Source organism: Takifugu rubripes, chromosome 16, assembly GCF_901000725.2.
Source record: "Takifugu rubripes chromosome 16, fTakRub1.2, whole genome shotgun sequence".
In the NCBI taxonomy this organism is placed as follows: Eukaryota; Metazoa; Chordata; class Actinopteri; order Tetraodontiformes; family Tetraodontidae; genus Takifugu; species Takifugu rubripes.
The window spans coordinates 8,508,089-8,530,750 of NC_042300.1; the positions used below are offsets into that span (position 1 = coordinate 8,508,089).

General features: G+C 45.3%; 3 protein-coding genes across 6 annotated transcripts; all 3 read right to left on the reverse strand.

Annotated features, from left to right (window-relative positions):
* Nucleotides 1-1,202: 1,202 nt before the first annotated feature.
* On the reverse strand, nt 1,203-20,770 carry ppp1r13bb (protein phosphatase 1, regulatory subunit 13Bb). Of its 4 annotated transcripts, none has more exons than XM_029849421.1 (23): nt 20,729-20,770; nt 19,958-20,075; nt 19,691-19,760; nt 19,483-19,544; nt 18,121-19,376; nt 17,702-17,858; nt 13,857-14,004; nt 13,221-13,340; nt 12,193-12,263; nt 9,869-9,970; nt 8,662-8,836; nt 8,351-8,547; nt 8,087-8,251; nt 7,700-7,892; nt 7,140-7,268; nt 5,652-5,785; nt 5,109-5,562; nt 4,210-4,994; nt 3,993-4,130; nt 3,784-3,917; nt 3,539-3,705; nt 3,245-3,444; nt 1,203-3,001 (listed from the first exon to the last, which is right to left on the reverse strand). In XM_029849421.1, exons 6-23 carry the CDS (start codon nt 17,708-17,710, stop codon nt 2,960-2,962), a joined length of 3,363 nt encoding a protein of 1,120 aa, XP_029705281.1. In that variant the 5' UTR covers nt 17,711-17,858; nt 18,121-19,376; nt 19,483-19,544; nt 19,691-19,760; nt 19,958-20,075; nt 20,729-20,770; the 3' UTR covers nt 1,203-2,959. The 4 variants fall into 4 exon arrangements, with proteins under 4 accessions (XP_029705281.1, XP_029705282.1, XP_029705279.1 ...); XM_029849422.1 differs by having other exon boundaries at nt 8,111-8,251; nt 8,351-8,550; XM_029849419.1 differs by having other exon boundaries at nt 8,351-8,550.
* Nucleotides 19,329-20,223, reverse strand: LOC101069999 (histidine triad nucleotide-binding protein 3-like). Its single transcript, XM_003971714.3, has 5 exons — nt 20,137-20,223; nt 19,958-20,075; nt 19,691-19,760; nt 19,483-19,609; nt 19,329-19,376 (listed from the first exon to the last, which is right to left on the reverse strand). The coding sequence occupies exons 1-5, from the start codon at nt 20,221-20,223 to the stop codon at nt 19,329-19,331; spliced, it is 450 nt and encodes a 149-aa protein (XP_003971763.1).
* Nucleotides 20,514-22,547, reverse strand: LOC101070225 (histidine triad nucleotide-binding protein 3-like). The gene is made up of 5 exons (XM_029849423.1): nt 22,375-22,547; nt 21,863-21,980; nt 21,526-21,595; nt 20,975-21,101; nt 20,514-20,900 (listed from the first exon to the last, which is right to left on the reverse strand). Exons 1-5 carry the CDS (start codon nt 22,462-22,464, stop codon nt 20,826-20,828), a joined length of 480 nt encoding a protein of 159 aa, XP_029705283.1. The 5' UTR covers nt 22,465-22,547; the 3' UTR covers nt 20,514-20,825.
* Between the last annotated feature and the right edge of the window lie 115 nt (nt 22,548-22,662).

Genomic DNA, 22,662 nt, shown 5'->3' on the forward strand with positions numbered 1-22,662 from the left:
TGTTAAAGCGACATTTAGGAGCGTTTCCGAAGCAAGTGTTTGAGTTGGAATAGGTTATTTCTGTCGAATCCCGATATAATTCTAAAGTTATTTTGCTATTGTCGCGAACACAAGATATAAGGAATCCAGACACTGGTCAGTCTGTCTAAATTTGCTTGTGCACTTTAAAGAGAAAAACAAATATTGGTCAGCTTTTTCTGAGTTGGGAAATTTGCTGCTGAATAATCTTTTAGTAAAGATGTTTTTGAAAACAGTCTGCTACAATCCAAAGTCTGTATACTGTCTCCATCTAGTGACTGTGTAGTTGAAAACATTCAATCACTCGGGGATTACCCACAGCGTTTTCAGTGTATGCAAGACAAATATGTCCTATAAAAAGAAATGAATATATTTAAAGATGTGTACACAGTCAACACATTTAGTGGACACATTTACCTGAGGAGGACCGGACCTGTGAGGAAACCACAGCTCTCATCTCAATGCAGCAAAACCAGTTCCTCACCTTACAAGTGATGGAATGGAAGTGAAGCTCCAATGGAATGTTTTGGTGTGGCTGGTGTCTTTGAGTCATCCAAAGTTAACTTACCCATCATAAACTCTGGGAACTGTGTCAACCCCTGACCTCAGAGCACTCCCACTTCTGTACGATGTGCGTGCCAGCAGAAAAAAAGATCTTGTTAAACCTGTGGATGAGCCAATCCAACATTAATCCGGTCATGCCATTTGGACCTACGCTGAACTTTCCATCTCTTTACTGACTCATGTGACTGCGAAAGGCTAAAGGTTTAATGTCCAGGTGCTGTGGGAGATGCTCAGGTCCAGCGTGGGTGGTCGTGGTGGAGTTTAAAAATCAACGTTTTATTAAACTCTTTAAAAAGAGCTGAGTTTTGGTTGATAGGTCTTCTCGGTAAATGGGGTAAGAAAAATGTCATTTTAAATATCCAGAGACGTGCAATATCGTGATATCATCTTTCTCCTCAGCACTTTAAATTTATCACTGGAGGCAACTGAGTGGATTTTAATAATTGAAATATGTTTTATTAAACACATATGCATTAGTCCTATCTAGCATAAGCTCCTCTACAGGCGCTATTTTTACTCCTTACCATCTTTTATCCATAATTTAGTCCAATTCTTTCTTCCCAATAAGACTCAGTACTATTTTTTCTCTATACATTGTATTTCACAGAAGACTTTTTTCATGCCAGACTTTCTGTTTTTATTGTTGACATTTACAGAGTTGCATGTGTAAGTACAGCCTTTATGCAGAGCCCAGAGGTCCATCCAGCAAACACATATACGACACATCTCCTCACTGTATGTACAGGATACGTCTCAACAAAGCCCAGACATCACTAAGCACTTCTCAATTCATGCTCAGTCACTGAAAATCCAGAACATCTCGGACACCAGAAAGGGAAGAGCTGCAGGTAAAGGCCGTAATCACGATTGTCTGAAGTTAATTTGTTAATGTCCATCCAATCCAAACATTTACATTTCAGACACAGTAAAGGCTTCCTCATTGATCAATTTCTCTATGGCTAACACTCATTGTAATTTAGGAGCTTAAATCAATGTAAATTTATAAGTTCAGTGCAGCAGCACCATGCTGATCCTGAGATTTTCACACAAATAGACACTTGAACCCTGGTACCGACGACCTGGAAATTAAAATTAGCTTGTAAACAGCTTTTATGATTTTGTGGATGATTTTCACCATTTGGGTTTTCTTTTGTGTGAAACACTGCTTCCTGGCTACTTGTCAATTATAGTCAATAATTAAATGACATGGCAAAACAGGCATAATCACAGGCCTAAGAACTGACATCTCTGTTTATTACCCGCTTTAGGATCAAATTAAAAGCTATTTAAACATCTTCGCCGATACCTCACACAGGATCGAAAACGTGACGCCGAGCACATGCTGCAGCAACAATGCCGCTCAACTTAGCAAAAAATTTCCTGACATGGCAAAAATACTGCCCGTTAGCCGTTTCCATGACAATGCCCACTGCAGCGCTGAAGCGGCTGACTTGTTCTGCCAAAGAATACAAACTCTGATACACGGAGATCATGGTTTATTGTCTGAAGTCTCACATAGAACTGGTGGGCAGTCTACAGTAGCTCTGCATCAACATTTTGCACAGATGACAATGGATTAAAAAAAAAAAGGATAGATAAAAAATATTAAACAGATGATATGCATTGGGCTTTATGTAATATGTTGGATGTATTAAGATGATGTCCTATTTTCTCATTTCATATTTATTGTGATTATTAATCAATAGATCTATATTTCTAAAAGTAATTCAACTGGTTATCTCCTGCCTCTGCAAAGTATTAACCAGTAATAGAATTAAAACTGTTATAATCCAATAAAACTCATCTTTGGTGCTTTGATGACTGCGATAATAAAATACAATTTACTGCATTTTGTTAAAGGGGGAAATACACATACACACACAAAAATAGGTCATGTATTATAACTCAACACGTCACTGACATAAATCAGCAAATTTTACCATTAGAGATGATTTTCCAAAAATATCAGTGCCAACCAAACCAGTGGAACCATATCAGAGAACTGCTGGAAATACTGCGATAAAGGTGTGTTTATTCAAGTGGACGCCTGATACAAAGCTGACATCGGGTCAGGGTCAAATCAAAGCAGGGCAATGATGAGAGGACAAAAGTTGCAATGTGTGGGTGTCACGGGAGGAAGGAAGGAGTGACCGAAGAGATTTTCACATCTGGAGTGCGTGTGTGTTTCTGTGTCCTGATCTAAACTGAGGTGCCAAACAGTTTGATGCCCACTGCTTCACATCAAGCATTTTGTGAAAAGTACGAGTCGGGACTGAGGATATGGCCACAGGGAGAAGAGCGCCAGGCTCCTTTGTTCTCTGCTCTTAGGTTTTTCAGGATAGTCCAGCTGTGCGCCAGAGGTCAGCGAAATTCGATACTATGCTAGTGAACGCTGACGAGGCTTGATCCTTGGATAGAGCTGCAAACAATCAACGAGAGGAAAGACTTAGCATAACTATTTTGAAATGTTCATGTTCAAATGTTGGTGGAATCATTTAGTATATTTCTTTCTTATCACTTCAAACAAGCCCCATCAAATACAAATTTAAAATTTAAGCAATCTCTGTCTCCCTCGTGTGGCCGAAGCCGGACTTGCACAACATTGTCAAACATGAATAATACATATTAGTGCATTTTCCAATAAATATAAATTAAAGTTTACCCCCAGTAGGTTCCTGGGCACAAAGCCCTCTTTGTCTTCTAGTTGTGCCCACCACCACTCTGTCTCGCTGTCATCCTGACGTCGTAGAATGGTGATGGCGTCACCCTCGCTAAAGGACAGCTCATCTGGATTCTGAGCTTTGTAATCCCACAGCGTGTACACTGTCCCCTTGTTCATTACACCCAACTTCTCTTGTACACCTGCATGACAGAACGTTTGCATCTTCCACCTCATGTGCTGGTTTTGCTACAGTATAAACAAATGCAACGTTCTAGGTGGTTGACTGATTCTTACCGTAGAGAAACTGGGAACACTGGATGTAGCCCTCTTCCATTTCTTCACATTTATCTGCCGCAGTCTCGACATCGCTAATCGTGCTGGCAAAGATGGCGGCGCCTGATTCCACCAGCAGCTTGCAGAGGTGGACGCTGTTGCAGGAGGCGGCACAATGAAGCGGAGTCCTGTTCAAACACGCCACATAAATGAGGCACACATGCAAACAAAGCTGGAGCAACATCAGATTTCCATCCTTTTCTCACCATCCATCGCTGTCTGCTGCGTTTACATTTACACCAAAGTCCAGCAGGAATTTGACAATGTGGTGATGTCCTGCGCACACTGCATTATGTAGGGGTGTAATGCCCTCATCATTGGGAGTGCTGGGATTGTCCACCTGGGCAGAACAACAGTAAAAATCAGTCGTCAAACATCCACAGACAGTAACTAAACAGAAATGTCCATAACATACCTCATAAATGATTCTCTGGACCAGGTCAAACTCTCCCTCCAGAGAGGCGTCCAGCAGGAGAGCCAGAGGGTTGAACTTCACTCTGAAACTGTGGCCAGTGCGGTCAGAGTTTGGCTTCTTTAAATTTGTACGCTTCTCCTGTAACAATAGAGAGAATAAGAGTTACAATGTGGATCATTCAAAAAGCTTAAGCCAAGCTAACAGGTGCGTCTGTCACCAGAGCGTGTGAGACCACTGGGCTGCTCTCCTCTGGCGTGCTGACTTCAGGTACAGGGCTGGGCAGCAAAGCCTCGCCACCCCCAATGATATTGTTGTTGTCGTCATCTTCCGGCCCCTCGGCTTCAGCAGGACTGCCCAGCACATCCGGGGGCGAAGGCAGGGGCTCGTTGTCGTTGGCGTCAGTAGATGGAGACGGAGCCTCGCGGCCCTCCTCCTCCACTCCTGGTGGTGGCGGTAGTGTTTCTGCGGAGAGGTTGCCGTTGTCCGTATCGGACGTGGAGTCGCTTCCGAGATACGCGGGAGGATTTGTGGGCTGATAAAATGGTGTTCCGGTTCCTGGCCCACCGCTACCCCCTGATCCACCGACTCCATTTCCCTCAATGCCTCCTGCAAGAGTGTTGAATCGCTGGTATAGTAGTTTCTGGATGTTGGGGCCATTGGGACCCTCCGGTTCTGTGATTGAGCTACGCTTCTTGAGTGGTCTCGGGGCGTTCGCCAACTTTTTACGGAGTACTTCAAGATCAGCATCGCTTTGGTAGCGCAGCGGGGAGTGCACCATGGGCGTAAGTTTGGTGGGGCTGAGTGGTCGTGGAATATTCTCCACGCTGGGAGGGGGCGCTGAAGGCTCTGCATACTGGAAGCACTCCTGATCGTCAGCTTCTCCATCCAGAGTATCCTCACCGCCGGGTGGGCCCTGGAGCAAAGGAAATGCGCCTCCCGCTTGAACAAAAGGCAGGGGAGAGGGCGGTGTCGAGCTTGAGGAGAGAACAGGCTTTCCATATACTACAGAGAAAGAGAGCTTGGTTTAATTAGGGGACATGAAGTGTAATACCTAAACACCATCCACAGCTATACCCCCCCCAAACTAAACAGGACTCAAGCGTTTCCAGCACCCACCTGCTTTGAGCGCTGGCTTCAGTGGCTGGTTCTTTGGTGCTGCCTGCTGGAGGTACATGTGATAGATGGAGCTGGAGTTCATGGTAGGGGGGCCTTTTCGAGGTGACTGAGGCCGCGATCCTCTGTCGGGAATGAAGGGCCGCACCGCCACAGCGGGTGGAGGGTCGAGTCGTTCACTCGCCCCAGGGGGGAAAAAGGGGGCGTTAGGTTGGAAGGTGGGGCTCGGCGGCACTGAGATTCGTTGCTGTATTTGCTGGGAGGACGAGCCGGTGGAGGGTGGGACACGTGGCCACGCGGAAGCTGGCGGGTTTGGGAGCGGCCTCGGAGGTGGAGGAGCATCCTTGCGGCGTTCCAGGGAGCTGGCGGAGTTCATGGAAATGAGGTGGGAGCCGTAGGGCGGTGGTTGAGGCTTGGATATGGCTGGAGAGGACACAGCCAATTTGGAATCTAGCACCTGCGAAGAATCAGGAAAAGCAATCAATTAAAAAACAAAAGCACGTTTCAAAAAATAAATACACCTGACACAAGCGCCATCAAGCTAACCTTTTCAGAACTTGGAGTGACAGGGGAGCCTGAGGGGGGACTCTTGCCCTGGGTGTCCGTCCCTGAGCCTCGTCTTTCAGGAGGCTTTAAGCCTGTGTTGGGCTTGCCTGCAGCAGGCCAACCTGTGTCGTTGGCTAAGGCGCAAAGAGAACACAGTAAGTTTGCTACAATAGAGAAAAGAACAGAACGGTTAGAAACGGTTGAGGAGATATTCCATCTCAATGTGGTGACAACATGACCCCCCTCCCACAAACAGGTCTAAATGGTACACATTTCTTTTGAATCAATTCATAAATATGTGAATCAGATTATTCCCATTGACGAGGACATCAAAGAAATAACATGCAGACCAGAAAAAAACAAGATACATTTTGATGTTATGGATTCCATAACTTTGACGTATGATCTTCCAAATGTCAAAGCCAAGGAGCTGCCTGGCAGAAGTCTGCGCTCTGTGAGTGTGTTTTCTTGTTTACATGTTATTTCTTTGATGGCCTGTTCGATGGGACTTTGGTTTCTAGACTAGTTAAACTGTAACTGTACCATTTGGACCAAAGTGAAAGGTTCAGGATTTTCCAAGTATCTCCTATTAATCAGACTTTATAAGGAACCATTCGTTAATCTTCCAGTCATTTGGATCTCTGCATGTTTTACAGCTTTACAGAACAACCCTAAAAACAAACTACCTAAATGACTCACGTTCCTGCTGATCAATAGGCCAAAAATCCTGAACATGCCCTTCACATCAATGATAATAATGGGTGGTTCTTCTATACATCTGACAGGTCTAACTCGTGGGTTACCGCTGCGGTCAGCACATGAAACAGACGTATTTGCACTTCCTATAAACGTCTGAAGAACTTTACATAAAGGAGCAGCTGGTTGTATCAAACTGATGACGGCCAGCACAGGGCGGTAAAGATTCGGCCAAAAGTTGAATCTGTGCTTTGTTTACATCTCATCTAAGGTCACTCAAGGTTTCACTCGTGAGCACTGCGTGTAGAGGTTAATTTCCTTGTGCACGTCAGGTGTTTCACATCTACAAAGTGACTCCTACAACTGTGGTGATGGTTAAGGTGAGGCATGCTGGGGGATGTTATGAAATTAGAATCAAGCCAAAATCTTTTGAATTTTTCTTTTGCACTTGACTCATTGAACCTTCTCAGAAGGGAGGGAGTATCATCAGCACACTGTTTCAAGAGAAAACCTGGGTTTATGATGGACAACAGCGCCCTTTAAATGGCAGCCAAATGTTTAGATGTAACAACACTACTTTGTTACCGTTTGAGTAAAAACACCGTCAATATCGAATGTAGAAACCTCCAGGTGGGATTCCAATTCTTGGCCAATTGAACTGATGATGATATTAAAATCATCCTGATCTTGGATGGAGGAAAAGGTCCAGCGTATGCTGAAGATCCTGATGTTCAGTTCAGGGAGAAGGTTCAGGAAGTGCCTCCTTCTGCTTATGCAGCGGCGTGCACTCACAGGACACGCTGTCAGAGCCTGTGGAGGCTACGCTGCCGGGGTGCGAATCTGGAAGTGGCGGGGGTACCGGGTCCACAACGATGTCTAAATCAGACACCTTCCAAGGGCCAGAAGGCTTTCGCACACCGTCTGCCCCAGGGAGAATTGCGCCCCCCAACCCAATACCCAGGGGAAAGAAAGACATGACAAAGAAGGACCAGAACAGATACATGAGAGAGAAGAGAGAGGAGAGGAATCACAGCGTAAACCACACAAAAAAGAGAAGAGAAGGTTCGGGAGGGAGGAAAAGAAACTCAAAGTAATCAAGCAGGGCAGAGAAATAAGCAAGAAGTCAGGTAGGGAGGGAGAACAGTCACGTTTTCATGCAAGCTGTGTTAAATATGTGGTGATGTAAGAGAAATCACACCCTAAAACGGTCTCAGCTGTAAATGTTTGAACTCTTCTTTAGTGGTGAACGCTTTGTCCTTGGTGATTCTAAAGTCACTCGGTATCATCCGTGTTCCACTTTATTTGTTATTGGCAGGACTCGCTGCCAGTTTAACGTCTTAGCTCCTACAAACCTGACTTGGAGCGACCGTGGTTGGCCTGGTTATTCACACCCAGAGTCTGAGGCTTCAGGGGCTCAGGGGGGATGTTGTAGCCCCCTTCCTGTTGGCCAGGTGCGGGCACTTGAATGTACGGTCCCACCGCGGCCACACGGCCCAGAGTGCTTGGAGCCGGCTGTGGAGAAGGTGGACCGTTGGCTCTATTCAGCTGTAAGAAAAGTTTCAAATGTATATTTGAATATTTAGAACTAAAAGGTCATTTCACAAGCATAAAAATCATTCAAGATATTTTTTTTTTTTTGCTTTTTATTTTATACTGACCATCTTTTCACCATTTTGGAAATAAGAAACACATTTTGACAGAGTCTTATGGAGTTGTGCATTTTGTGGTCTTAGTCTTACAGGGAGGTTCTCTTTTTGACGTGCCTCAGCTTTTTTCTTGTACAGGCGCTCCCTCAGCTCGCTGATGCGTTTGTCCATGAGCGTCACCTCCATGTTGCGTTTGTTAAGGAGCTCCTTCTGCTGCTGCAGCTTGCTGTTTTGCTCATGGTTCAACTTGTTCCGGATCTGTAGAAAATGAGAGTGGAGGTGTGAAGATTCACTGTAACAATGAACACGGCAACATCCTGAAATCGAGGCTTTTCATCTGCCCTGAATGTCGTTTACCTGGAGCTCCTGGTAGAGTTTCCGGAGCTCTATGGCTGCAGCACCAGTTACTTGCCCACCGAGTGTGTTCTGGTTGCCGTTGACCTTTCCCCTCCGCAGATCCTCCAGCTGCACACTGAGCTGCTCCACCCTCAGCACGGCAGACTGAAGCTCGGCCTGCTTCTCTTGGAACAGCCGGCTCACCTGCTCAATCTCTGCTGCTGGACATCAGAAATGGAGAAATCATTAAAAAGACAATGAACCTGTTACAATGAATGTTCCAGTTTATTGTAAAAGCTGGCTGAATGGCTATTCTTTTTAAGAACACTTACACAGGTTGCCGTTGATGACTTTGCTGTAGTCCACTTGGCCTCTCATGGCTCGAATCTTCTTGAGCTTTGACTCCTGGCTCTCCACACGGTCCTTCAGCCTCTGCAGCTTCTCACTCTCAGAGACAGTCGTCTGCTGACGCCGCTCCTGCTGTTTCAGGTAACGCAAACGTTGCTCCTGAAGAGAAAGAGAGGAAAAGATATGAAATTAGACCACACGAATGAAGACACCAGCCCAGCCTAGAACCTGCAATATCCAGGCGAGGCTGAAACTGGGCTAAATCTTTCTACTGTATGCATCCACTGTGCTGTGTCAAGACATTAGGGTCAGAAGACATTATCTCTCTACCCGGCTGAGAACTGCTCCAGTTAAAGTCTTAAAATAGGAAATGACAGGGGCCCAGGTTTGCAAATGGCTGCAGGGCTCCTAGGGGAGCCTACTTTTCAGACGCCACAATAAAGACAGGATGCGGTTCTTTTTAATCAGTGGGTCGATGACGACTTTCAGCCAGCATGACTGATCAGCACATCAGGAACAAGGCAGTTTGGCTTAGTGTGTTGAAAAGCCACAGATGATCTTATTCACCCCACAAGTATTTCTCTTTTGAGACAAAAATAACCATCTGAGCATCTGAAAGGGGTTAAAAGTTTACGCATGAATAATTTATAAAGATGGTGAATTACTGACATTGTGTCATAACTAGAGCAGCTTAAGTAGAAAACCTTGAAAAAAATTTCAACAGATAATACAGGAAAAACACAAAGAAAACCCCTGCTCAAAAATAATACGGATATTGACGTACAGACCGTGCAGGCAAGTTGTTGGCAGAGAGAAACGGCAGTGAAGCATATAACTATTATTGTTGGGTCAGTCGTGACATGTGTAGTCGAAGTGTTTGCCACATCTACCCGACGACGACGTTGTGTTGGATTCTTTTAATTTACTGGTGACGTCTGAATGTCCTTAATGGAAGGAGCCGTGTCACCTTTCCACCGAAAGAATAAAATTGACAATAATGTATTTTACAGCATTACGGTGCACATTTGTGAGCATAGAAAGGTGGTGAGAGGCACTTAAAATTGTAGTGGCATCTGGAAAAATATTGCACCAATAAAGCTCAGAAAATCATTTGAAAAATATCAGACAAAAACTGGTTAATTTTAGGACAAAACCTGAATAAATGTCTCAGGATTGAAAAGATGGCGTTACCTTTGCAACAAGCATCTGCTGTTGAGCCTCAATTTGCTGCTGCTGTCGTGTGGCCATCTCTTGCAGCTCAGAAAGAGTGAGTTCCACACGTTGATTTCCAACCTAATCACACACATGGATATGGTCAAAATAGAGTTACCAAGGGGAGGGAGGGAAGCACAAATCATTGACAGAGGGACTGGATTTTAAAGCCTTTAAAAAAAGGCTGTGTATTTTTGTGTAAATTTATTGAAATAATGTTTTGTGAAGTGTTTACTTCGTTTTTAATTTCATCCTATAACAGACAAGCCCTGGAAGTGAAATAGAACTGGTCACAGCTCACGCCAGATAAGAACCATGAAAACCAACAGATGAGATGGAAAGTAGGAGATTTTGGGAACTCTGGCAGCAAGAGCCAGATTCACTGAACACACTGAGACTATTGTATGTAGGCGTCAAGTTCACAGTCATTATGTAATTGCCCTCATGGCCAGACGGGGGCGGCAGAGCTCCCATACATGCAGATTAGTGTGGACTGATATGACCCTGACTATTCCTACACAAAATAGACACAAGATAAAAGTGAACTTAAATACAGGATAAAAGTAGCTTGTGAACTGGTTTGACTCACGTGTGAAAAAAAATTAAGAAGAAATTTTGAGACTTATGATATGAAAGGAGGGAAGCACATCAAGTCTTATCCCTGCAGAGATGCTGACGTTGCAACTCTGCAAATCTGCTGAAGGTTTGAATAAAAGGATGTAAGGAATAACTCAAAAGCAATGGGAATGTGATGTGACCAAACTGAGGAAGAGACTGGGAGAGACAAAGAGAGGGGGGAGTCACGAGCACAAATACAGACACGCTCAAATGCACTTGGGCAACTCTGCATCAGTGGCAATTCACCCGAGGGACGAACAGACTCATAAAGCCTCAGACAGTGATGAGCAGGGAGTCGGAGAAACACCCCACTGAGCAGAGAGAAAGGACGAGAGCGAAGCCGCAGTCTCGCTGATGAAGGCTCACGTCCTACTGAGACAAGATTACTCCCTCCAATAACTGCAGATTTATACCCAGCTCAGAGAGAAATGCAGCTGTTACCATTGACCTACCACTGGTTTCAAGAGTATATGAAACATTACTTCAAGTCTGAAGGCATCACTCAATACAGCGTCGGCAATTTTATAAATGTTTTTTATTGAGTATCCCATCATTCAGGACTGATGCACTGGACTGGAGCAGAAGGATCGACTTAAAACAAAGCAGATGCCAGATTGGTCTGGAGCTCCCAGCGCTCCGGCTCCTGTGGTTACCAACGGCCCGGCTCACTCAGTACTGCACCAAAAGCACTTTGTTAAAAACAGCTTATAAGGCAGCGTCCCTCTCAGAGGATGATCAGCCCTGCTTAGTGGAGAGAAAGTCTCTGGGGTATTGGCATCAGTCTGTGCAAAAGCCGCCGTAATGATCCTCTTAGTACCTGTTATATCATTCTGCAGAATAACGGAAATAATCTTTTAAATCACATATTAGAAAGAAACAGTAACACAAATGAGCCATGGCGCTCTGGAGGTTATCCACCACCAGTCACCGCTACTGTCTATATACTGGTTTCTGCAGCCCCAGAAATATGTTACCTAATGATAACCTCTACAAAAACAGTCAAAGGTTGGAAACTTTAATAAAAGAAACTGCTTCTAGGTGCTCTTGTGCTAAAATCTTTCCCCTGGAACTGCTCAATTCATTCCTCCACCCTAAAGGTGTCATTAGCTACAATTTCTTGAATGCTGCACTTTCCCATTGTGAAATCTAGGACAGATGGTCAGAGAGAGAGAGAACGACGCGCCAGAGGCTGCTCTTATCCGAGCCGTAAAGTCCCCTCGCACAGACGGTTCCTAAAGGCAGAGCCCAGCGTGACCCATAACGGCCTCACATGAAAGGGAAATTCAAGCAACGCTGGAGATGTCGAAGCTGCACCTGCGATGTTACCCTGAATAAACCAGCTCCAGATTCTGCTGCGTCCACATGTTACTGGGTTTAAGCTACATTCCAGAGTTGGACTGAAGGACAAGCGGGGGTACAATGTGTGCACTGTTCTTTCCTGTTAAAACAGTTCTAAACAAGTCCGACACCTCTCAATGCCTTTTTGCAGCTATCATAAATCAGTCGAAAGAGAATTTTGACTTGTGTGGCTGTGGATGATTTGTTTTGTAGACACAGAAAAGAGAGCCAACTCTGACGCTTGTTTGCTTCACAGACAATATCAAGATATTGGGACGCTTTATTGGGAGTGTTAGGTTTGAATTCTGTCAGGTTACAGCCGTGTTACATATATTCTTTAGTCTCACCCCATTTTCATTGTGTTTCTCTCCAGTGTTTCCACTCCTGCGACTGGTCTGATCCTGAGACTGCTGACTCCCTGCAAAACACAAACAGGCGCTGTCACAGACATCGGCAGGGCAGCGACACAGGCGCGCACGAGAGCGCACGTGTGAGCACAAATGCAGAGTCAGAGACTGCAACCATTGTGGGGAAATGGTTTGAAAGGTCCGCTGATGTGATTGCACACGACACTTGGATTTAAGTAGCCAGAAAAACTGCTGGCTGTCTGAGGCCAGGAAATAAATGTTTTAAAAGTTCACAGGGAAAAGCTAAATAAAAATAAAATGTGCTCGTCTTTCTAAGAGGGTTTCTTAGAGTGGTAAAATCCTCTTCCTTTTCTGTGCCCAACCAGATTAATCAGCTCTTTTCAGCTCTTTTAAGCAGACATTACATCTTCTTCCTTTGCTTCTTTGGCAAGACTCCGAAGGGAAATTTAAAAGAATTAATAAAAGAATTAATAAAATAAGTTAATATATGTGAAATCCAATAATCAAGAATAACCCGTGTCTGATTCTAACAAACTTTGGTCTCTGGTGTTGCATCTTTGTCATTCAAACTGTGTGATTGGAAGGAGAAAAGACACAGAAAAACACGACTAGAGTGAGAACAGTGACGACAGCATAAGTCAGGCAGGCAGGACAGGAGCCGCGTCCCGAGGACAGGCGCCGCGTCCCGAGGACAGGCGCCGCGTCCCGAGGACAGGAGCCGCGTCCCGAGGACAGGCGCCGCGTCCCGAGGACAGGAGCCGCGTCCAGAGGACAGGCGCCGCGTCCCGAGGACAGGCGCCGCGTCCCGAGGACAGGCGCCGCGTCCCGAGGACAGGCGCCGCGTCCCGAGGACAGGAGCCGCGTCCCGAGGACTGGCGCCGCGTCCCGAGGACAGGCGCCGCGTCCCGAGGACAGGCGCCGCGTCCCGAGGACAGGCGCCGCGTCCTGAGGACCCTCCACTCCAACCCCCAGGCTGCGTGAGGGGAAAGGAGAAAGTGATAGTGTACCTTGATCGCTGCTTTCTGTTGGAGAGTCTTCGTGTCGGAGGAAGAACTTGACTTCCTGTTTGCGAGGGCCCCATTTCTGCAGATGTTCATACATCATGTGCTCAAAGGGGATCGCTCGTTCTAAAGAGACAGTAATGGGCAAGATGGAGGGGGGGTGGTGATTAGTTCCTAGGACCTTAGTCACAGCAACTTGGAGGAAGCGTTTCAATCTGTATAAAGATCATTAAGATGAGTGTAAAAAGGTCTAAATGCTCCGTTTTAAGTCTCGTTACTACGAATCTGTCAACAATCAAGTACTCATTTTTATAGAAACGGGGACATTTTCAATGATGGCATTCAAAAAGAAAAACAGATGGAATGAAAGACAGAGACATTTTGGGGGCAGATGGCCACAGTATCAAGCCCCAGCCCAGTGGGTGTGTGTGATATGGGTTAACACAGCCCTGCCCGGTCTGGGATGTTGTTTTGGACAAGGGAGTGGCCCCTCAGCAAAAAATGCTGACAGGTCAGCACATCTGTGATGGAAGCCATTCGCTGGGACGGAGGGGGGGGGGGGATCTGCTGTGACAGTGCAGTGGACCGTAGCGGCACGTCACCTCTCTGAGCCACAAAGCTGCCGTTTCGCCCAACTCTTACCGTTGCCTCGCCACACCTCGGCCAGGTGGCAGCCGCTTTCGCCGGGCTCTTTGCAGAACTCGACGACGTCCCGGCATGTTGTCTCGGGGGTGATGGGCACCTCAGTCACAGCCTGTTCCCCATCACTGAGGTACACCGTCAATATCATCTGAGCAAGAAGAATAGAGTCAGGAGGGCTGAAGGGGAAACAGCCCCATCTTGTTACAGCACACGCTGCTGAAGAAAACCATAGAACAATGTTCTGCAGGGAGGGAAATAACGGAACTGGTGGTGGCTGTAATTGTCCCACAGTAACTCCTAGGTCAAACAAAGTGTGTGCTGACTCCACAGTTTCCTGTCGTCTGTTTCCGTGCCCGCTGCACCTGTTTACTGCGATTAGAAGCTGCCGTGATGTTGGAGGCAAACAGCAGAGTAATGGTTTGGAGTCAAGTCCCTGGAATATAAGCATCGACATTCTTCCACGTGCACAGCAGAGATCGCACCTCCACGTTGTCATCAGATAGTTTTCACCGAGGGTCGAATCAATCCACACACAGCCTGCAACAATAACTGTGTGCGAAATCCAAATATAAAGACCAAAATGAACGTTTAATCTTGTAGCTGACACCACTTCCCAACTGGTGCGGTGGCAGAAAGAGGCTGGAAGCAAGAACCCAGATCAGATGTTACAGTATTGGCAGGAAGAATTTTAATAAATGTTATAGCACAAAGGATCACGGGGTGGGGGGTGGGGTGGGGTTGAGGGGTGTCTTCCTGGTTAATACGCCAGACATTGGAAAATCACAACTGTGCTTGCAGTTAGTTACTCAGACAATCGTTAAAGCTTTATCTCTTACCGTTCTTTAGAGTGAGGAAAGAACAGAATTAATGCCTTTAACTGACTAAAAGGGTTTTGGTGCACGTGCAAGTTCTCATAAATACTTAAAAAGGGAAATCTGTGTTATTACAAGCACTCATTTATTTCTTTATCTGTTCAGAATTCTTTACTGTGTGAACCCAGAATTACAGAGAGGATAACCTTCCAGATAGCCTAAAGCAAAGCAAAGCAAATTCTATTACATTTTGGAACAAAGTGTCAAATTCTCCTACTCAGCATAAAGTTATCCATGATCCAGGAATCAAATAAATCTCAAAGAATAATAATAAGTATCCCCCACTGCAATATGTGTCACTGAGCTATCTATAGATGATTATGGCTTTGGGAGGTTCTCCGAGCCAACGTGACTCATTCTGTCATTGACATTTTCTGCAGCAGTGGTCACTTATGCTTGGAAACCTCTGCACCATGAATCAACCCACTGAATGGAAAAGCTCCCATTATACCTGCTTCTGGGACCGTCTCCACGCAAATATAACAGGGAAGAATTCAAACTGCCTTTTGACTAAAATGGAGACGCTTTAAAGATCATTACAATCTGATAACAGCTGCAGAAAAGGACAAAGGCGGGTGCAGATGCACTGGAATATTGGGGTACTGTCCACGGTCATCAACCTTGCAACAGTTGTAAAAGGATCATTTACAGACCGACGTGCAGAATCCACTCCAGAGAGGCCGGTGGAGCCTGTAAACCAAACCTGCTGATCATGTGACTGTACAACAGGACAGAAACAGCGCAGACAACAGTCAGCCAAAAGATGGACTAGTGGAGAAATACCAACCGCCCTCACTAAGCTGCGTCTGCCCATAGCCTTGGCTCGTTTGGCTGCCCTCCGCTTCTTTCTGGTATCCTTCTTTACAGGGCGATGGTGTTCCTTCGCCCAAATAGGGCTCTCCTTGGAGAGGCTGACAAGGCCACGCAACACTATAGTGACAAACTTCTTCATCATGCCGCTGCTGCCTGTTCGGAAGTCCGAGCTAACTGTTATGGGGTCCCTAAGCGACGGCTGGAAGCACGGGTGGCGCGTGCATCGCAGCAGAGCAGCCGATGAGACTTGGGATAAAAAAAGACACTTGCCGTTTGTGTAATGCAGGCGAGGAGGGGGCAGTTGGAGTCAGGATGAAAGAGAGGGAGGGAGAGACGGCCAAAGAGAGAGCAGACATCTCAGAGTGATGGGGGGAGTGCAGACAAATCCTTCTATTGGAAACAGAAGCTGTGCCAGGAGCTGTCACACCGAGGAGTCCTGCTAATAACAGCCTGAACCGAGTTACGGCGAGATCGTGTCAAAGCCTCAAGTCCTGCACCGTGTGTACGGCATCAATTAGGAATCAACTGGAGGGAGCAGCATTACGTATTCAATACCTGAGAAAGATAAAGTGATGCTTGGCTGGCCTGATCTCCAACAGGCTGACTCAATCCATCATTTTCTCTCACAAACCCTGTCAGTCTTTTCCTCAGAGATCTACACACAGTGATTTCAGCAGAAATTATTCCCTAGAGACGGCTTTTGGACTGAAAAGACTTCACACGAATGATTTAAGAGGCTCGGTGCAATAAAACAGAGGTGAAATCACCGCTCAGACTTGTCTACTTAGATTAATACAGCGACAAAGCAACTCAGTATCAGAGCACAAGTGTGAACAGGGGTAAACACGCACTATAATCAGTTTTAGGAATTATTTCAGTTCATAATCTGCACCAACATGCAAGCAATTAGCCTAAATGGCTAAATCCAAAACATGAATTCACAGGGACATTTGATGGCTGCCACACAGTTCCTGAAAATTTGCCAAATTTATACATTGCACACTGGAAAATGATGCCAAATGTCTACCCATCTGGCCTAAATAGCACTGAACCACATGGAGGAAAACAGGACACGATGTTTCCACCGGTTACACAGGCCATATAATTATCAGGACTGTAGAAGATGGGAAATTATTGTAAAAATCCTCTACGCATACAGATCTAAAAAAAAAGAATGAATCTTTCAGAAAACAGGTGAAACCAGGTGCTCTTATTAGATTCTACTCATACCTAGATTATCTGATAGTGTTCAAAAGATATGGCCCACCAAATAAATCAAAACTGCCAATTTTGTGAGACTATCCAGAAGTCACAGTTATAACTTTTAACATCTAAGCTGTGGTAGAAGGGTAAACTTAATAAACTGTCCGAATCCTGGAAGTGATACAAATACCACAGGACAGATCTACTGGGTTCCGTAGTTACCCTTAACAACAGAACGTTGGTTGACGCAGCCACACAGATCTGCCGAGGCCTCATTGGCTGCTGGGATCACGCGAGACTTGGCTGCATGAGCACATATCTGCCCCACTTGGTCTTTGAGGCTGATCGCCTGTCGGTGCCATGGGGTAAAAACAGGGTGCAAACAGGGTGCAAACATTCACCGAGGATCCAGATGCAGCAGAGTTACTACTGTGGCGGTACGGGGGGTACTTCTGAAAGTTCACATGTGTAGAGCTGGATTTAAAAAGTTACTTGTTTAATGGAAAACTTGCAAAGAAAGAAGCCGTCCCACGTGATGAGGACACCTCACTGCACGTACTGTAAACTTATCCTGCTTCAGAGTTCCTGCTGTCCTTCCTAAAGGTCCACAGGCTGCAGTAACTTAATAATCCATCTTTCTCTTCACCAAAGACAACAAAAGAGGTCCCAACAAAGAACATCTCAAATAGCTACATGGACAAAAACACTGAATACAACTGCAGACTAAAGCCCGCAATGCATAGTGTATCAAATAAATCTTATTTTCTCTGCAAGATATTAGGGTTGTTTTCACAACGCACAAGGCAAAAAAGCCGAAAGGCATCGTTACATTTCCATGCTGTGATCTCAGATGATCCCTGAGGTGAACAACGGATGCAATTATTATTATCTTGACAGAGTAAAAGGGGCATGCAATTTTAAATCTTTCATGCCAGACAAAGAGGAGCTGTTACTTACGGGCATCATAATGGCAGCTCTTGCAGGTCAAACCCGGGGTGCATCTGTGAGTCGACGGGCAGCTTCTCCACTTCTCCTCGGCGGTGGTCAAGTGACACCCAGTTAGAGACTCTTTCTCCTTTTTAAAATCTGACAACCAACCGGGCCTTAGATCCGTCTGCAATTCACAATGGTCGGTTCACTGAGCATTGCTATAGAAAAGATAATTGCAAAGCGACGACGACGACTTACACCCTCAATATATGACGATGCCAACAGCGGCAAATGTTAATTTAAATAGCCCAGGCGTGGCTCTGCACAGATGCTACCTCAGTCAGGCAGATTAGCCAGGTAGTTAGCTCGGAAAGACGAGCCAACACAAGTTATATATATATACTGGCCGGCTACTACGAAGTCGAAAATACGCGAATTCTACTCACCAGTGTCAGAGGCAAGTCATCATTCCGGGGATTAATTCTTAGCTAGGGTACAATTCCAAGGCATGTAGCTAACCGAGGCAGCTGTCAGCGAGCCAGCTACGGTGTTAGCTGGATTCGCTGGTGGCTAAAGGACGGTATGCGCTGCGTTCTCTCCGCTCTCGTCGGCCTTTTAGCTGATGCTGACCGCACATCGGCACAGACTGCGGATGGAGTGTAGCTTCGGCACGAAGAGACGAGAAAATGTGGATCCGTGTCCGTGCGGTTGTTTGTTGAGAACGCAATGAATCATCGTTAGCAGGCTAGCAATGCTAACAGACGAAAATACAAATAGCTGGATTCCAGTTGTTGACGGCAGGGGGCGGGGCTACGCAGCCGCTCGCGGTGCGTGGCGGTGACGTCAACAATGTGACAATCCCAGCAAAACTACAGAAAAATGTGCAGAGGAATGCTCTCCTTTTTAATCTATACATTTACAAAATAACGTAAACATGGCAGTTAGTAAACAGCGACCATTAGCTTTGCATAGTTCAGTGTCTGCTATGAGCGGAAAACTGGAACTGGGCAACTGTGAGATGTCCAGGCTTTAACTGCAGTTCCAGGCTTGCATGCATATTCCTCTATCCGTAGTGACTTTTCGGTGTCATTGCTAAAATATACATTTTTTGGTTTGTTTTTACATGACTTGTTTATTTGCGAGAGGATCGGGCGTGTGTAATGTATGCATATTGCGTCCTCTTCAGGAGGATCCGGGTAGAAAAGCCACCGCAGGAATTAAATATTCCTCTATTCCTCCTCTCAGCAGAAACACGTTTTACAGGAACCCTCTCTGTTATCTGAGGAAGCAAAGGTTGTGTTACTGTATAAACAGGTTGTACGTGAATGCTGTGCGACAGGTTCTCCAGTGTGATGTCATAGTTTTGGGGAAACCAGTCTTCCATGCCTCAACCTCGCAGTGGTGTGAGCGGGATAAACCACGATCAATAATGTCATTGGGATACTTTAAATACCAACTGCTGCAGACATTCTTCTACCTAAGCACTGGCATCGGAGTCTTTTGAACATTTATACAAGTCAAAAGTCATCTCTTGTGTGAAAAAGATGAAACATGAAGTCGTGTTTTATTTCCATGGTACACATTGGACAGAATTCACAGCCCATCTCAATAAATAAAGGATACTTCCAACATTGATAGATGACTCTTCATTGCTTCATTTGACTTTCCCACTTGTCTTTAGCTGAGAGAGCACTTTGCTGACCTGCAAGCAGAGCAGAAAACACCTGTTAGCATCAGAACTGCGATGAAACCATATTTATGCACGAATAAAAGCCTGAGAACAGCTCCAAAATGAAGGCGTCACTCACTGTGATGAACCAGTGAGACTGAGGGCCATAACGAAGCTGCGACTTCATGTTCATCTTACTGGCTGGAGAGAGAACGTGGAGGTGGAGGTGAGGAACGGACGTGAATGGAGGTATGTGAAACCCCATCCTGGGTGGGTTTAACAAACAGTTTTAATTAACAATCAATGCAATTATAACAAATGATGTCATCAAAACCAGACTGAGTCACCTGACGTCCTCGTCGTTGTGGACTTTATTCTTCTCCAGAATGCTCCTCCCTACTTCCACCATCCGCTCCACTGACGAAATAAAAGAAGGAAAGAAAGAAACCTGGTGACGTCAGACATTGAGACTCAGCTTGGGGGCTTTTGTGTGGCGCAGCTGTGGGTTGTAACAAAGATTTATGAGGCGGAAAACCTCGGTGACACCGTCCTCTGTGGAGGGTCTCAGGTGCTTCCGGTGCTTTCACACGCACGGCTGTGCCCGTGTTGCTCACCCAGAGGGACGTGTTGCGTCTGCAGCATCCTGCAGCTGTCGATGTGCGTCCTGGTTACCACCAGCAAATGATGCGCGGCGCCGGGTTTGACGTCACGAAAACACAGCAGCTCGTGATCCTGTGGACGGAAATGATGAAACAACAATAATACTGCGGCAGGAAGAACGGGCGACACTTACACTAAACAGGATTTCTGTGTCCGTCTGTTTACTCGCTATTTGACAGAACGGACAGTCATCGTCCTCAGAAGCGTCCTGAGTCGCCATTGGTGTTGTTGGCTTTGGTTATTTATCAGCCGAAACCGGCAAAATCAATGCAGACCAGGGCGTGACGGGACGAAGGACAACCAATCGCTGACCGAGCGCATCGATCCACGATCGATTGGGGGTAAATACAGGCGCAGATTCTAAAATTTTAATTTAAAATAATGGATTAACAGGTTTTATCCGCCATTCAAGTAAACAATCCAATCTGCATGCCTTTGGAATGTTGCCAAAATTAGAGTATTTAGAGAGACCCTATATAAAGACAAGCACTACACACATACAGTATTTACGGTATGTTTATCCTAAAGTTTATCCTCATTCCAATCAGGGTTTAGAAATGTTCGGTATCACATCGCTTCATCTGTAAACAGCGTTGCACATTTTAAATGTAAAATTCACATATTTATTATGATTTAAATTAACAAAAAGGTTTTAGATCTACCGTACATATATATTGGCACACACAATTGTATGCAATTATGACGGAACAAAACAATCTTCATACATTTCATACAACTCAATATGAGGAAACGTGATTTTCTGGTTGTCATGACTGCGAGGTTGTCACTGTTGTGCACATTTTTGCACGACGTCAGGTGTTTTTAGCAGTCCAGGCAGCCGGCCGAACGTGGAGCCCCTGGAGGCTTTTGCTTCAGATGTCTTAACAGACGTTCTACCTGCAAAGAGGAGAGCACTCGCTTCAGCATGGGTACAAAATGGAATGAATGACCAAGTGGTATTCAGCACTCACGGTTACAAACCGGTAACTTTCTGGAATGAACTTAAAGGCCGAGTACTGTGAGATTTGTCTGGCAGGGGCAAGAACGTGGAGATGGAGATGATCGACCGAGGTGTAGGGAGGCTGGTGGAAGCCCAGCCTGTGTGGAGGAACAACAATCAGGACAATATAAAAAATTTAGAAAAAGGAAAAATAAAACAGCTGCATAACAAACAGCTCATAATCTACGTTTCAATATTAAGTTCAACCATGTTTGGAAAAGCTTTTGTGGTGGTGTGACTGGTGCAAACCTGTTTTTCTTTAACGCTTCAGGCTCATTAACACAATATTAGCTACACAGCCAATATTTAGCAACAGTGTGTTGCTAAAAGCTTTTGCGTGACATGCAGTCCGGCGACCTTTGGCCTCTAAAATCTACATTTCTGCATGTTTAAAGATAGCTGTAGTATCAATAGGTGACCGACACACATCCATCTGGGAAGGAACAGACTCTTAAAATCTATCAACCCCCCCACTTTTTCTGGGCATCAAACCAACAGCTGTAGCCAACTACCCGACTTTACCTTATGTCGCTCATATCAGTGATCCCTTGGTCGTGTAATACAGCTTTCCCCATCTCAGCCATCCGTTCAACTGTTAAGAGACATAATTGCACTCAGTAAAATCGAATATGTTATATTTAACATTAAACTGGAGCAGCTGAGGGAAATGACCTAGCAGAGGCGCTGTGTGATGTGACTGTGGTAACTGTGGTAACTCAGTGAATGCAGGATTAGGTGCAGTGCAGCAGCTGCGGGTGCAGCATTGCAGCCAGTGTTAATCTAATCAGTTATAATAGCAGCTGTAGCCATGGCGACTCAACTCGGCAGCAGCATTTGCGAGATCTATCCAGAATCTGACCGAGGTCGACGTGTCTCCTCTGCAGGGAGTGGAAGCTCGTTAGGTGCTGTATGGGCACAACCAGGTAATGGTGAGGGGCAGCAGGGTAAATGTCTTTAAAGACCACCAGCTCTTTATTCTGTCAGGAAAGAAATATGAGAAATAGATCTTAAAATAGAACGTTAGCTTGCTACAGCACGTGAAGGCACCACAAGGAAATGACCTATTGTTTTAAATAGTTTATTCATATAAAAAGGTAAAATTGTGTTCAGATGAAAATATAATTACAACTAGGTGATCAATATGTGTGCTATTTCCCATCTTAAAAAAACTTGGTTTATTTGTGTTTAATTACACACCGACCACAAAATAACATGTTGTGGTTCTTCTTTAACTATTAACACGATTCCGTGATATTTCTTCGGACGGTCTAAAACATTTGTAGGCCCGAAGTCGCAATAATCCAAGTAGATAAAACTGCCAAATATAATAATGAACAAAACTTCTTTCCATCGTGACAGCTTTTAGCTTACCTTCTTCAGGATCGTCGCTTCTTCGTCTGCGCCATTTGCTATTAAGCAGAAAGTACAAGTTTCTAAAGACTCGGAAGCCTCTTCTTTCATATTTATTTATTTCGTCGTTGCGGGATAAGAAATAAGAACCTCCGGTAACTTCCGCCTGCGTCATGATTCCCGGAACTCTCCCTCATTCCACGCCCACAATCTGTTCCCGCCCCCAACACACACACACACACACACACACACACACTCACACACACACACCTGACAGCCTAAACACGAACCTATAAATGAACACAAGAT